This window comes from Lipophrys pholis, assembly GCF_963383615.2.
Source record: "Lipophrys pholis genome assembly, chromosome: 17".
Taxonomy (NCBI): Eukaryota; Metazoa; Chordata; class Actinopteri; order Blenniiformes; family Blenniidae; genus Lipophrys; species Lipophrys pholis.
In genome coordinates this window covers 2,756,227-2,770,515 of record NC_137643.1, presented here as the reverse complement: position 1 = coordinate 2,770,515, position 14,289 = coordinate 2,756,227, and the positions used below count along the sequence as shown (strand labels likewise).

General features: G+C 44.6%; 2 protein-coding genes across 2 annotated transcripts; one reads left to right on the top strand and one right to left on the bottom strand.

Annotated features, from left to right (window-relative positions):
• Nucleotides 1-6,631: 6,631 nt before the first annotated feature.
• On the top strand, nt 6,632-10,735 carry LOC308122917 (uncharacterized protein; the record flags this gene model as incomplete). The annotated part of the gene is made up of 2 exons (XM_080485085.1): nt 6,632-6,829; nt 10,436-10,735. 2 exons carry the CDS (start codon nt 6,632-6,634, stop codon nt 10,733-10,735), a joined length of 498 nt encoding a protein of 165 aa, XP_080341211.1.
• A 2,173-nt stretch (nt 10,736-12,908) lies between these two features.
• Nucleotides 12,909-13,861, bottom strand: aard (alanine and arginine rich domain containing protein). The gene is made up of 2 exons (XM_080484213.1): nt 13,489-13,861; nt 12,909-13,375 (listed from the first exon to the last, which is right to left on the bottom strand). The coding sequence occupies exons 1-2, from the start codon at nt 13,702-13,704 to the stop codon at nt 13,253-13,255; spliced, it is 339 nt and encodes a 112-aa protein (XP_080340339.1). The 5' UTR covers nt 13,705-13,861; the 3' UTR covers nt 12,909-13,252.
• Between the last annotated feature and the right edge of the window lie 428 nt (nt 13,862-14,289).

The window sequence follows — 14,289 nt, the reverse complement described above, 5'->3', positions numbered from 1 at the left end:
AACATATAGAGATTAAACAATATCGGTCCGAGGACGGAGCCTTGTGGTACTCCACACCGGACCCGTTCATGCATTGAAGATTTGTTATTTACATGAACAAATTGAAACCGGTCAGATAAATATGATTTAAACCAGTTTAAGGCTAAGTTTTTAATGCCGACGGCATCTTCTAATCTCCTTAAAAGTATATTATGATGGACAGTATCAAATGCGGCACTAAGGTCCAGAAGAACTATAGCAGATAGAAGAGCTCTATCTGAGGCCATTAGAAGGTCATTAGTAACTTTTAGCAGAGCAGTCTCTGTACTGTGGTTCATTCTGAAGCAGGACTGAAGGTCCTCTAGCAGATTATTCTCGTGCAGATAATCATTGAGTTGTTTAGCGACTACTTTCTCCAAAACCTTTGACAGGAAAGGAAGGTTGGAGATGGGCCTGTAGTTTGAGAGAAGGCTTGTGTCTAAGTTTGGCTTCTTAATGAGAGGTTTAATAACTGCTAGTTTAAAGGATTGTGGCACATAGCCTATTGTTAGAGACTGGTTAATAATTGCGAGTATAGAATTATTAATTAGTGGCAGTGCCTCTTTCAGAATTCTAGTAGGAATTGGGTCCAACAGGCTAATAGTTGGTTTAGCAGAAGAAATAAGGGAATTTAGTTCGACTAGTTGTATTTGTTGAAAGCATTCCAGATGACTGTTAGGTTTAACCAGTTCCTCTGTTATGGGGCTAACGGACGGTAGGGTTTGATGGATGTTATCCCTAAGCGTTGTAATTTTATTTTGAAAGAACTTCATGAAGTCCTCACTACATATATTGATAGGAATGGTGGGCTCCACGCTATTTTGGTTCTTGGTCAGTTTGGCTACAGTACTGAAAAGAAACCGAGGGTTGTTTTTGTTTTCCTCTATTAAGGATGAGTAGTAATTAGTTCTACTTCTACTCAGAGCTTTCTTATAAGTTTTGAAGCTATCCTTCCAGGCTATATAATCTATGTCTGTTTTTGTTGAACGCCAAGTTCTTTCTAATCTACGGGAGCGTTGTTTAAGCTGGCGGGTTGATGAGTTAAACCATGGGGATGACTTTTCCTGTTTTTTCATTTTCATTTTTTGAGGAGCTATGTCGTCTAGCGTTGTTTTTAGCATATCTGTCAGACTGTTTGTTAGGTATTCAATGTCTGAGCTAGCAACAGTATACGGGTCAGGAAGATTCACTACTGATTCTATAGCAGAGGGAATTCTTTCCTTGAATTTAGTTACTCTGTTATCAGAGAGAGACCTGGTTAACACGGCTTTAACCGGAGGGTTAGAACTATTTAGAACAAAGTCAAAGGTTATTAAGAAGTGATCTGACAGGAAATCATAGTGAGGAGAGATGGTCAGATGCTCTATATTCAAACCATAAGTTAGAATAAGGTCTAGGGTGTGGAGATGTTTATGGGTAGGCCCGTCTACTACCTGAGAGAAACCTAGAGAGTCAAGTGTAGATTTAAAGCTGCACTGAAACTATCATTTTCTACGTCAACATGAACATTGAAGTCTACTACCATGATAACCTTATCTTTAGTCAGGGCTACATCTGACAACAATTCAGAGAATTCAGTTAGAAAAGTTGAATAAGGTCCAGGAGGACGATAGATGATTACAAATTCTACAGAATTTACTATTTTATTTGACGGGTGTGGCATGGTCATGCTCAGACTCTCAAAAGAACTAAAGTTGGGTTTTGGGTTCATGTTAATTAGTAACTGAGAGTTAAAGATGGCTGCCACGCCCCCTCCTCGACCACTTTCACGAGCTACTTGAGTGTTAATATGACTTGGAGGGGAGGCTTCATTTAGACTAACATACTCATCTTTACGTAGCCAGGTTTCTGTTCATCCAAAGAGATCAATGTTGTGTTCGGTTATCAGATCATTGACTAGAAGAGCTTTGGATGATAAAGATCTAATGTTTAGGAAACCACATTTAATTTTTTTGTCTTGATTTTGTCTAGTTTCACACTTGATACGGATTAAGTTTTTGTAATCATTAGAAGTTATTTTCCTAGGTTTAGATAGTTTTATACTTGTGGTGGTCCGAGGGATAGACACAGTCTCTATGGGATGTATAACTAAGTTAGCTATGGTTGGTGACTGCCGAGAGGGAAACTCAGAGAGGTGTGTAGGACTGCGACTCTGTTGCCTGGTCCCCACTCTGGTGCGTCAGGATGGAGGAGCGGTGTCTGCGGTGAAGCTGGAGTAGGAGGTGCAGACACTTCCCTGTTTTTTCCACACCACGATTCCCCAGTCCCGTGCAGACCCCCGTAGGAGGCCGATTAGGTACGCAATTTTAGCCCTATCAGACGCGTAGGACGCCGGTGTTAGGTATTAGTGAAGGTTTTCTTATAACCATATATATTATCCTACTTCCGTGGAGAGGTCAATTTATTTAGTTTGTTATATATATATATATATATATATATATATAGTAATATTTTAATAATAATAGTAAATTAATCTCTATATCCCCTTGTTTGTTTTCTTGAGGGATTATCTCAGTATTTGTTATTTATTATTTTTGTAGGATTCGTTAAAGCCCACCTCTCCGCCTATAAATAGGCGGTGTCTAAAGCGTTCGGGGCTGCCCTCTCTCGATGAATCCCGTACTGACACGCAGCCCGGCGGCTTCTCTACTTCGACCTCTCCCATTCGTACCCGCAGTGAGGCGGCTTCCTTCTCCAGCTCTTCCGCCTTCGTTGTATGTTTAGGGTTAGCACAGATCCTTTTTCCCTGGTGGGATCGGTGGTCCTGTTTTCGTTTTTTGTTTGTCCTGCAACAGTAGGTTGGGGGTTTTGTTTGTTAGATTGGGTGTTGGTACCGGCTCCGACGGCCCTGTACAGGGTTGGCCCGGTACCGCACCTGTTTGTTTGTGCCAGCCCACCAGGTACTTGTTCTTTTGGATATTTTGGTAGTTTAGGACACGGGGTGGTTTTGGGTTTTGTCGGGTTCTAGTTTGTACATAACCCGCTTGTTTTTCAGGTTCAACACTTTTCGAATTAAAAACCAACGAGTAAATTAAAAGAAAATTAAATAAAAATTGTAAAAATCCAACTGTTTCCCAGCGTCCTTCCAGATATGTTCCGTCCCTCCTCGGGGTGTAACAGCCGGTTGCAGCTCGAAGACGAGTGAAACCTGAATCAGGAAGGCCTCGCAAGAGCCGAAATCCCCAGCATAGCGCTCAGGAACAGGAACCGTGGGTTTGCGGACTGCTGCAGCGCGAACAGAGGGAGAGCTATCAATCGCCGTCTCTGGGATATTAGCGTCGGTAGATTGAAAACCCGAAACGGCTAGGGAAGGTACCAACGTGGACAGCTGACCAGTTAAGTGCGACGTTTGATTAATTAGTGCATTCACACTAGATACAAGACCCCTAAGGAGCTCATCATGCTGTCCTATGATTGCCTCGTGGCTATCTACAGCCTGATGAATGGCAGAGGCAGCGCCTGCCTCCGTTTTGCAGTCTGCTGAGCTCATGATGGCCAAACCGTACTTTCTTGAGACGGAACTGAGGCTCAAGCGCAGACAGCAAAACAGGAGACACAGAATTTGGTTCACGGATTTATTTGAACCAAAAGAAGAGCGGGAACAAAAAAAACTACTAAGGCAAAACTAATACTAAGAAGTAAACAGAAAACGATCAGGAAACTCCTGACGGAAAAGCTACTAGAAAAGGTAAATACAACGAAGCAGGCTCAGGGGGGGGGCTAAACTAACTGCGTAAAACATAAGGTACAAACGATCGCAGCCAAAGAGGACGGGCGGAGGAGTCTGGCACAGGAGTGGGGAGAATCGGCTGAAGAGTGGGAAGGTTAGAGGGGATCGTAGTTCCAGGCAGGCAGGAGGCAGACAGGAATCCAGCGACGCAGAGGGCCAGAATGAAGTAGATTACGGTTTGGCGTCGGTTCGTGGTCAGCCGGTGTTTATATAGAGGTGCAGGTGGGGAGGCCACTCCCCGCCGCAGCTGGAAGCAGTTGAGTTGATTGGAGGTGAGAGGTCATCCCCATGAGGCAGGGAGGCCACCAGATGGTGCCAACGGACCAAATTAGGGTCGAGAAGTGGAGGGCATGACAATTATACATGAAAACGTAGCTACAGGTCTTGTACTTATAAAGGCCTCTTCATGAAAGGTGGAGAACGCCGGGCAGCAGAAGTAGAGATATTTTCGGGATCGTTACGTTATAGAACACGAACGGAAGTGAAACCAGAGTGGAGTATGGATGCAAACGTGTGCGCCCCGAGGACACACATGGACATTGGTAGCATGGAGGGGCCTTAATGACGGGTTACTTGTGTCTGTCAAATCAACGGTTCTCTCTTGAAATTGCAGCAAGTAACAGATTTCCTCCCAAACCCAGAAGTTGAGACATTTGCCTCCTCCTCCTGCTTCGTCTTCTCCTCTCCCTCCAGATTCTCCTCCTCTCCTCCTCTTCCTCCTCCTCTCCCTCCAGCTCCTCCTCCTCCTTCTCTCCTCCCCGCCCTGCTGCTCCACCTCTCCCTCCAGATCCTCCTCCTGCTCTCCCCTGCTTCTCCTCCTGCTTCGCCTCCTCCTCTCTCTCCAGATCCAGAGAGGAGGAGATGAGAGAGGAGGGAGAGGAGGAGGAGGAGGAGGATCTGGAGAGAAAGGAGGAGATGAGAGAGGAGGGAGAGGAGGAGGAGGATCTGGAGAGAGAGGAGGAGGCGAAGCAGGAGGAGGAGAGAGCAGGAGGAGAAGGTGTGATTTCATTCTTTATCAGTGCTCTACATTCACTCACACACACGTTGCACGGACACAACATGAATACACAAACACACATATTTCGTATGGATGGGTGGTATGCTTTTTATTGGGGTTAGGGTCTCTCCTGCTTCTCCTCCTCCTGCTTCTCCTCCTGCCTTTCCTCCTCCTCCTCCTCCTCCTCCTCCTAACTCTAACCCGAAACCCATTACTGGTAAGACAGTCGTTCTACTAGTGGAATTGTCTTACTAGTGAGGACAAAGAGCTTACTAGTGTATGCACCTTGAGTTTGATCTCAAGGATTTCTAATAAATGCTCAAACTTTCCATACCTTCGTCGCCCGTTTTAACTTCCTTAACACAACTCTGAGACACACGCTGCTGCTGCTGCCATGGAAGCTCCCACGCTGCTATCAAACTCGCCATGCCGTCAGGGTGATTTTTCATAAAGCCACAGCGATAGGAGGAGGAGTTGTTTTGGTTTTTTTGACATTTCACTGTATTTTGCACAGGAATCTTTCATTAAAATCCTGTTTTCTGTTGTGATTGTAGCCGTTGTTTTGTGAAAATATGGACATTTTCATCACATATTCATCACGTAAACTCTGCGCCACAACAAAGAAAAACGTTAACGTTTAAATTTAAAGGTTATCGTGGCACCGTTTTACCAGTCCGGCCCACTCAAGATAAATTAGTCTGAATGAAAAACTAAAATGAGTTTGGCACTCCTGATTTAGAAAATCTGGTGAAATCACCTGTTTTGTTGTGTTTTTAGATAATTGGTTGGAAAATGTATTTTCACTTTGAGAGATGTACGAGGACACCATGTCTATTAGCAGGATGAAATAACTTTTGAACTTCTGTCACAGCCTTTAGGTCGGAGTGTCGGTCATCAAGTCTTTTCTGCTTCTGTTTCATAACCTCTTTAGACCACCGGCTCTCTCTAAAGCTCACTCCCTTTCTCATCCTTACCTCTTTTTTTTGGGGGGGGGGGGGGGGGGGGGGGGGGGCTTGCAGCGAAAGATTTCTACTCTCCACTTAATGTGACATCAACACTACACACACTGCTTGCATCAGCAGCTTCACATGACACAATCACACACTGTGACTTCGACAAAGCTTCCTTTTATTCCTTTTCAGAAACGGTGACGTCCTTTTTTTCACGGCGAGCTCTAGAAGTGAGTTCGACTCTAAAAATAGCGTGTTGGAGGCTATTTTGGTCTGCCGACTCCGGAGAGCGGCCCGCGAGTTCGCTTGTGCCAAAGTTTGGGTGAATAGATGAGCCGCGGGTTGCCAGGGGAGGCAGAGTGAAGGGGAAGTGGCACGAGGAGGGTTAGTTACACATGGCTGTTCACACTGTTCTTCAGATCCGTGACCCTGAGTCGGGTCCATGAGAGCGCCACTTACACTGCAGAGTGTCTGTAAGAGTGTTTATACATGCACGGCCGGGCTCTGCCCCCTCCTCGCCGCATCGGATACACAAAACAACACTGAAGCCCGAGTGGTTTTCAAAGATGCACAACTGTGTCGTCATGGCAACCAAAGGGCTTCCCCTTATTCTAGTCCTCCCCATCGTAATGCTCGCTGCATTTGTGTGTGATGAAAGGTCTAAAAGTGGTAAACAACTCCAGGTCAGTCGTCTGACGTCACAAGGGGGGTTGGGGGGGAGAAAGAGACAAGAAAAGGGGTGAGGACACAGCAGGGGGGAGGGTGACAGACAGGAGGCTGTGTGAAAGAAGAGAAAGAGAGACTGAGTTCCTGATAAGTCCTCAGAAGTGCCAGAGATCTCATAACGCAGCAGGCAGAGATCAGACGAGGCTGCGAGCAGCGGCCGAGCTGAAGACACGGCTGGAGAGCGACGACGCCGCCCGGAACACCGACATTATGACGGAGGTGGTCCTCACCAGACTGCGGGACTTCTCCTGCAAAAGCTCCACCTTCGACAACGGCTGCCCGGCCGAGCAGAGTGCGTGCAGGGAAACGGTGTGCAGGAGCGGACACCTCCGGGACGGCTGCCCGGCCGCGGGAGACGGCAGGAAGCTGGACATCGAGAGCGCGCTGGCCTGGCTGCGCAGAGAACTGGTAAGACTGATGGAAAGCACAACGCAGCATCTGACCCAACATTCTAATGGACCGTGATGAGCGTCGTTGGTAATATATCCACAATATGTTCAATATGAATAATATATGATCAAGTCCATACTGATGCAAATATGCCAGAATGTCCATTTTAAATTGCACATTGGCGTGAATGGGACTGTGTGTGCTCGGCACACTGTCACCCTGAGCTGCATGAAGGAAAAGTTAGATGAGCTGAAGCTTTTAAACAAGAAGAAAGTTTCACGTTTAACACGTGAGTCATATTCTCCCTGTGGTGATATCCTCTGGTTTCTTATTTAAAGTAACTTCAAGCATTTCGTTGACTTCTGTGTGAAATTGTGACCAAAGGAGATGTTTCAATGCCGAATCGGGTCAAAATGAATTATGTTGAATTAAGCTTTAGATTCCTACCCTTCATATTTATCATAACTAGAACATTTAAAAAACAAGCAGAAAGTAACAACCAAGTTGGTTCCCAACCGTCCAATCACAGAGGAAAGTCCTCGGCACGTCACACATTTGAAACCTCCTCAGTAGCATCAGAAACAAACTGTGATATTAAAGAATATTGAAACGAAGTTCCACTTTTAAAAAACATCAACCTAGTAAACAAGACTCATATGTGGTTTTTGCTTTAACTTAAAACGTAAATCCAGCCGGAGTTTCGGAGCTGCATACATTAAATTAAGGAGTCTGGAATAAACAGTTCATCAATCAGCAGAAGGGGAAAATATAATCCTGAAAATGAGCCAAAATCCAGGAACAATCAGGGGACAGATTAGAAGCATTGAAAGAATAAAGAAATAAGCCATCACAAGGCAGCCTGACAACCTCTGGACACCGGCTGTCTCTTTCCGTTGTTCTAAACACGGCATCTCGACAACAAGCTGAAACACAATGACGCCATATTTGCTCTGCGATCTCTCCTGTGTGGTCCTCGCACAATAGTTGTTGTTTTTACAGCGAGTGTAAACACGTTTCACTGCCAGTTAAGCTGAAGGTCAAGTCATCGCCTCAACAACAGCACGAAGCCCTGCGCCTCTTTCAGGGTTTTCACACAGGAGCCCCGAGTGAGTCATGTTGATACTGTGTCAGCCCCCTTTTAATACCCCATTCATGTGTGTGCGTGTGTGTGTGCGTGCGTGCGTGCGTGCGTGCGTGCGTGCGTGCGTGCGTGCGTGCGTGCGTGCGTGCGTGTGTGTGTGTGTGAGGAGGGCTCATTGTCACAGCCTAATATATCGCTTGGCATTTCGTGCATTCAACCAGACGGCTCGTCATGGTAACGAGTGTCCTGAGCGCACAGAGAAGAAGAGGAAGAAGAAGATGAAGAAGATGAAGAAGAAAGCACGAGTTCGCCGAGCGCGAGCTGAACTCCGGAGACAATAAATACAGAAACCCCTTTTTTCCGCGGTCGACAACAATATTTAGATCGCCGAGACATAATGTGGCCCAGTCGTCCAAATCCAAAAGACAACAAAGCAGCAGGCAATCATGATGATCCCTCCACCGTACCGCGCTGGATGAATGAAGCTCTCATGTTCTTCTTTTCATACTAAACCAACAGATCATTTCTAGCATCTTGACTCAGACACCATGTTGAAGAATGTGGTCTGGAATATTTCAAGCCTTTAGACCAGAAGTGGGTAATTATTTTTCCAGGTGAGTCATGAACTGAATTCAGCCAATAAAGCAGCTTTGGACGTCAGTAAAGTTATTTTAATTAATCGGAGAGTTTCCTCTCATAATGACGACTCACACAACAGCAGGCCAGCGTGACGGCTGCAGGTTGTTCACTGGGGATTTTGCATTGAGACTAACTTGGCTTGTTTCTATAGTCGTAGTAGTAGTAGTAGTAGTAGTAGTCTTTATTTCGAATTTGTACAATGCAATTAAAAAAAATAAAAAATAAAAAGAAAGTAATATACTGTACATACAATTCAAAAAGGAGTAGGTTGAAGTAAAACTTATGTTTCCTACCCCTTTATACATTTTCAGTCTTACATAAGCATAGAATATTTCTACTTCTTTTAAGTCTCTACAGTTTATACAAATATACAAATTTTGTCGTCAGTTTCCACATTTACATTATTTATACATATATTATCTACATTACACACAATACATTTTATATAGTTTTCATTTTTTCAAAACACAAAACATCAACTTTCATCTGGATTCTCCTATCAAGTGGCACTCTCATATTTGTTGAGTATCATATTTTTGATTTGTTTCTTAAAAACCATTATGTCAGACAATGAAGGTCTTAAGTCAAAAAGTTCAAGAGAAAAGATGTGAATATTCCTTAAAAATTAGGTTTATTATGGATTTTTTTTATATATATAATTTATCCATCGTTTTGGGGGGGGCTGCTGGAGCTGTTTATAGCCGACGATGGATGAAATCAGATTCCACCATACAAACACAGAGACACACACTTCAACACTTTAGAATCACTGATTGACGTGAAGTGGAGGATTTAGAAGCAGGAAAAAATTCCCGACTAGACTCGAACTAGAGATATCTCACTGTAAACGGGTTAAATCAAAAAGTTACCGCATTAAAAACCTGTTTATTCACCCTTCGACGTGCAATCGGCTTCAGCTTGTGTCGCTGGTAAACTTTAATCTACAAGCACGTCTCTATAGCCCAGTGTTCCTTTCTCTTCTAAAACCTTTCAAGACAAAAAAAGTCCAAGTGATGTTTTTTATCCACATAAATCCTCCTAATGCAGACGTCTCTGTGTCTCACCGGAGCAGACCGAGGCAGACGCTTGCAGAGCTTTGCATGCGTTTGCAGTGTCGGGCACATTGTGTGAAAAGAGCTGGAGTTTGGCAGTAATGAGGTGGAGTCCGGCACGTCTTCATCTCCAAAGGAGAAAAAAGTTCACGTGTCCTCACTCGGTCCTGCGAAGTGTCGACAAAAGCAATAAACCCCGGCACCTTTCAGGCCGAGCCCGGGTCTCAGTCTGCCGCTGTAATTAACAGAGAAAAGAAATGCAGATCTTTTTGTCGCGGACATTCCTCAGGCCCGAGGACAAACTTGGGACTCTGAATTTGGTGGAATTCTGAATATCTTATTTTACAATGAATGCAATTAGAAGGACTCTGGTGAGAAAAGAAAGAAGGAGAAAAAAAGGAGGGATGAAGGAGAACTGCAGAAAGACGCATTTGCATTTGAAAGAAAGCAGAGCTGTAGGAAAATGGCTTCGGTGTCACACTGAGCTCAACCTGCTCAACTTCAGGCCCAAAAGAGGTTTTCAAGTGAAAACAGAAAAACGTTTGAGGCTGCGTTTACATGCCGGCGCTGCTGGAGCCGCTGAGAACTTTTTGAAAACGCTTCGACTCCGCGTCCTTGGAGACGGGAAAACACAACTTTTCACGCGGCGATGCGTGGGAACTACATTGTTTTCAGCGTTTCGGCTATTTTCACCGAAAGGGATATGGTTTGCAGATCGTTTCCGTGTAAATTGGTTCACTTTTATGGAACGAAAAACATCAGAGAGGATTTTCAGGAGACGTGAGAGAAGCTGTGTGAGCTTCAGTTTCAGTTCCTCCTGCTTGTTGTTTAGCGTTCCTGCTCTTTGTGCAGATGGAGTTGCGTTCCCAGGACCAGGCCCTGATCCGGCAGCTGATGGAGCTCCACTCCGGCATCCAGGAGCTGAGACAGGAGCTGTCTGAGGAGGAGCAGGAGGAGACTGACGAGGAGGAGGAGGAGGAGGAGGAGGAGGAGGGGAGCGACTGGGACTCTGAAAGCGAACAGGAAAGCAGCAGCGTGTACTCCAGCTCAGGAGAGGTGGGCTGTTCCTCCTCCTCCTCCTCCTACCTGAAGGTGCCTCGGCGTCCTTACGCCAAGAGGCGGGCGTTCTGCAGGAGGAGCTCGGTGCCCTGAATGTCCAACGCAAAATCCTGAAGGTCCTCGCATCATCTGACGGGATCCACAGAGACTCGACCAAACTAAATCAGTCTTTTTCCAGGAGGAATTTGTTTGAGAGAAAATGCTTAAACCAATCATTTGATTTCACTTTTTAATCTTTAATATCTTGGAAATTGGAAACGTGCGACTCAAAATGTTGTCCCTAAAATACATCAAATACATTATGATAAATCCAAAAGGTTTTAGTTGAAGGATATTTCAAGAGCGTATTATCCTTCTACTTTTGGGACAGCTTGAAGATAGTAAAAACAAATACCATTAAATGCCATTTATGTGTAAATCAATTTTTTTATTGTGTGCAAAGCGGACAAAAGTCAACGTGTTTATCTTTCAGGAATAGATTTGTCCCTGAACGACTGTAGAAGACAGAGGGATTGTGTCGTAACATCCTAAAAAGCTATTGAATACTACTATTCTGGGGATATTATAGGCGAGAAATAGAAATTAGTGACAGCATCACAGAATCAGAGCATCAAAGTCTATAGCACCTATAAGAGTCCAGTTGGGTGAGAGCTCCACCTGACAAGGAGGTGAAGTGACATTTGCACATAAACTTTAGAGATTTTTTTAAACGTGGTTTGAAACATATTGATGACTTATCCGTGGAAAGGGAGTCGATTAACACGGGCACCAGCTAATCCGTAACACCGCTGCAGTGCTCTGTTTTCCGTTATGTCGGACGTTACGCAACATGCATAATATAGAAACTTGACCATTAGTTTAAGCCACATTAAGTGAGTACAGAGTCAAATTAAATTACTTTCTCGAATAATAAAACGCCCGAAAAACGTTTCTATGGCTGGAGAAAACTTTAGCGAAGCCCGTAACATGTTTGTTTAAAAGGTTAGCTGATACTAACGGACACTATAACTAGTGGCATGACAACATATTTATTGTCATCTAATGTGTACTCTGTAATTATATCTTACCTTAATTATTAGTTGTTTATGTTTAACACGGTGCAGCAGGTGGTGCAGCACGTAAAGTGTCCGGCAGCGCTACTGTGAAAGTTCACGAAAGTTCCTCCTTCGGGGTATAAACACAGGTAATATATTAACACGATCATAAATGAAAAGAAATGAATCATGTTAGTCAATAGAACAAGTATTATCTTACAAATCGAGGTTGTTTAAAAGGTATATCAAGTCCCTACATAGAGGTAACACACAACATTTGTGAGACACAAAGCAAATATGTCATCTTGTGTCATCAGTTAATGTGTTTTTTTAATATATATTTCTAAGGCCGCAAATATGAAAAAAATGTCTGACATAGATTTTTATCTTGTAGTCAACGTCTTCAGAGTATCTTCTACTTGGCACACAGAATGTTGTAACTTACCAATATATTGTTGTGCTTCTACTTCAAAAGCTAAAACGAGAATATATAGATTTAATACATTTATGAGTACTATTCTTTCAGGATGGGAGGTCTGAACACTTTTTTTTTATTTCACAGTAAATTTATTGGGTGTTAATTTACCTTCTATTTTCTGTTTGAAAGCGACTTGATATGTAATAGTAATGAAAGGACTAACAGTGAAAACATTTAACCTTTTTGTTTTAACTGAATAAGACATATAATGGAAACTATGAGAAAACATTGCAGGCTCTATGTTAATGTGTACAATCTTTTCCAGCGGAAAACTTTCATGAAGTGTTAAAAAATGTGTTTAATTCGCCTCTGCAATCAATGCATTACGCTTTTTTTAGAAACACTGAACTTCCTTTAAGTTTGTCTTTGTATATAAAGCTTATAAATCTTTTTTTTTTTACGTATTCCCATCCTCATTCTGGTTCTAACTTCAGGACAGTTTTGAAGTATTCAACATGTTCTTGAGGTTGATAAGGTCTGAAATACTTTATCAAAACAGACATATTTCAGAAATGTACAAAATCTATCTAGATGTCGTATTTTAAGTCGCTCGATTCAATGTGTATTCAACTAGCTTTGTAAATGTAAATAGTTACTCCCTGTAATTGTGTTCAAACAACAGTTGTGCATAGAGAGAGAGTGTGAACTGGTTGGACGAGGTGTGTGATTCTGAATCATCCTGAACCCGCAGCTGTATTAACAACAGGTGCCGCGGTGCTGCAGCATGCCAGCTCAATAAAGACGAACACAGTCACAGAGTCTGACTTGTTTTTTATTTCTTCTTCACTTCATCTTTACATTCATAAAGTTTTTCATCCATCAAAGAAGCAAAATAGTTTTCATGAGCACACCTCTGCGTAAGTGCAAATTACCAACACGCTAAAAACGGTCTCCATGAATCAGGGAACTTCACATGCAACTGGTGTCTATTTCCTGTTTCCCAGAATCGGTGATGACTTCTCTAGCGACAACGAGCCATTACCACGATCAAATCCTTTCAGTTCCACCTTTCCCACGTGCACTGGGGTAATTCAGTTGCACACCAGAGGTTCCAGTAAAGTGAGTCCTCCACGGGGGGGGGTGGCAGAGGGGGTGTTGCTACTGCTGATCTTCCCCTTCGACCTCCACATATCCAAAACTCTCCCTCCGTAGTCTTTGGATCTCCGTGTTGAGCCCCAGCAGCGTCTGAGCCAGCTGGAGGTCCTGCGAGCGCATTTCCAGCTGCAGGACAACAATGAAAGGACAGAATTAGCGTGATCAAGCTGCACTCTGCACACTTGACTGGACAGACACACAGCAGCACTGATCCTCTCCTCCAGACCGGCTCGTCTTACCAGTTCGGACCTCAGCCAGGTTATTGCTCCATCGATCTGCGCTCGCCGCAGCTCTTCGTTTGCCTGGAAGCTCCTCCCGATGCTGAGCGGCCGGACGCCGGAGCTGGAGTCCTGAGGCTCTTCTCTGGACTCTCTGAAGGCGTGGATCAGCTTGTTCTTGATGTTCTCCAGGACCATGGTGGACAGGGTGTCCTCGGTGTGACTGTCTCGGTCCATGCCGGGAGCAGGAGGTCCGGAGATCCTCCCTGATGTCCCGCTTCCTCTCCTCACTCCTCTCTTGCTGGGTCTTCAGCCAAACTGCTCCACTGCAGGACGAGGACGGAGCTCCTGCTGCACCAGGCTCTGCTCTGCTCTGAGCTCCAGTCACCGCTCTGCCTGGCTGCGGGTCAACTGGAAGGTTTTGTCATTGTTACTATGGAGAAACCCTCCTCCTCCTTGCCCCCCCCCCCCCCCCCCCCCCCCCCCTCCTCCTCGGTAACCCTAATAAGAATGGTGGAAGATCCCGGACAAAGACTATTGTTGCTTCCTAGAAGAATTGAAAAGACCCTCCAACAAGCTGTGCCCCCCCCCCCCCCCTCCCCCCCACCCTCTCTGTTTCCCAGTAAATCCTGCCCCCGTGCAACTCGCAGTGTGAGAAACGAGCTCATGTGTGAAACCTCTGCACGCTCAGCACACACTCAAAATCCCTCCGACTCCCCGAGTGGACCTTCCTGGTGCTTCTCCGTAAATAAGACCTGCTTGTCAGCTTAGGAGACGGCGAGGTTGGGCGAGGAGCAGACACAGCCTCAGTGTGGCCGACTC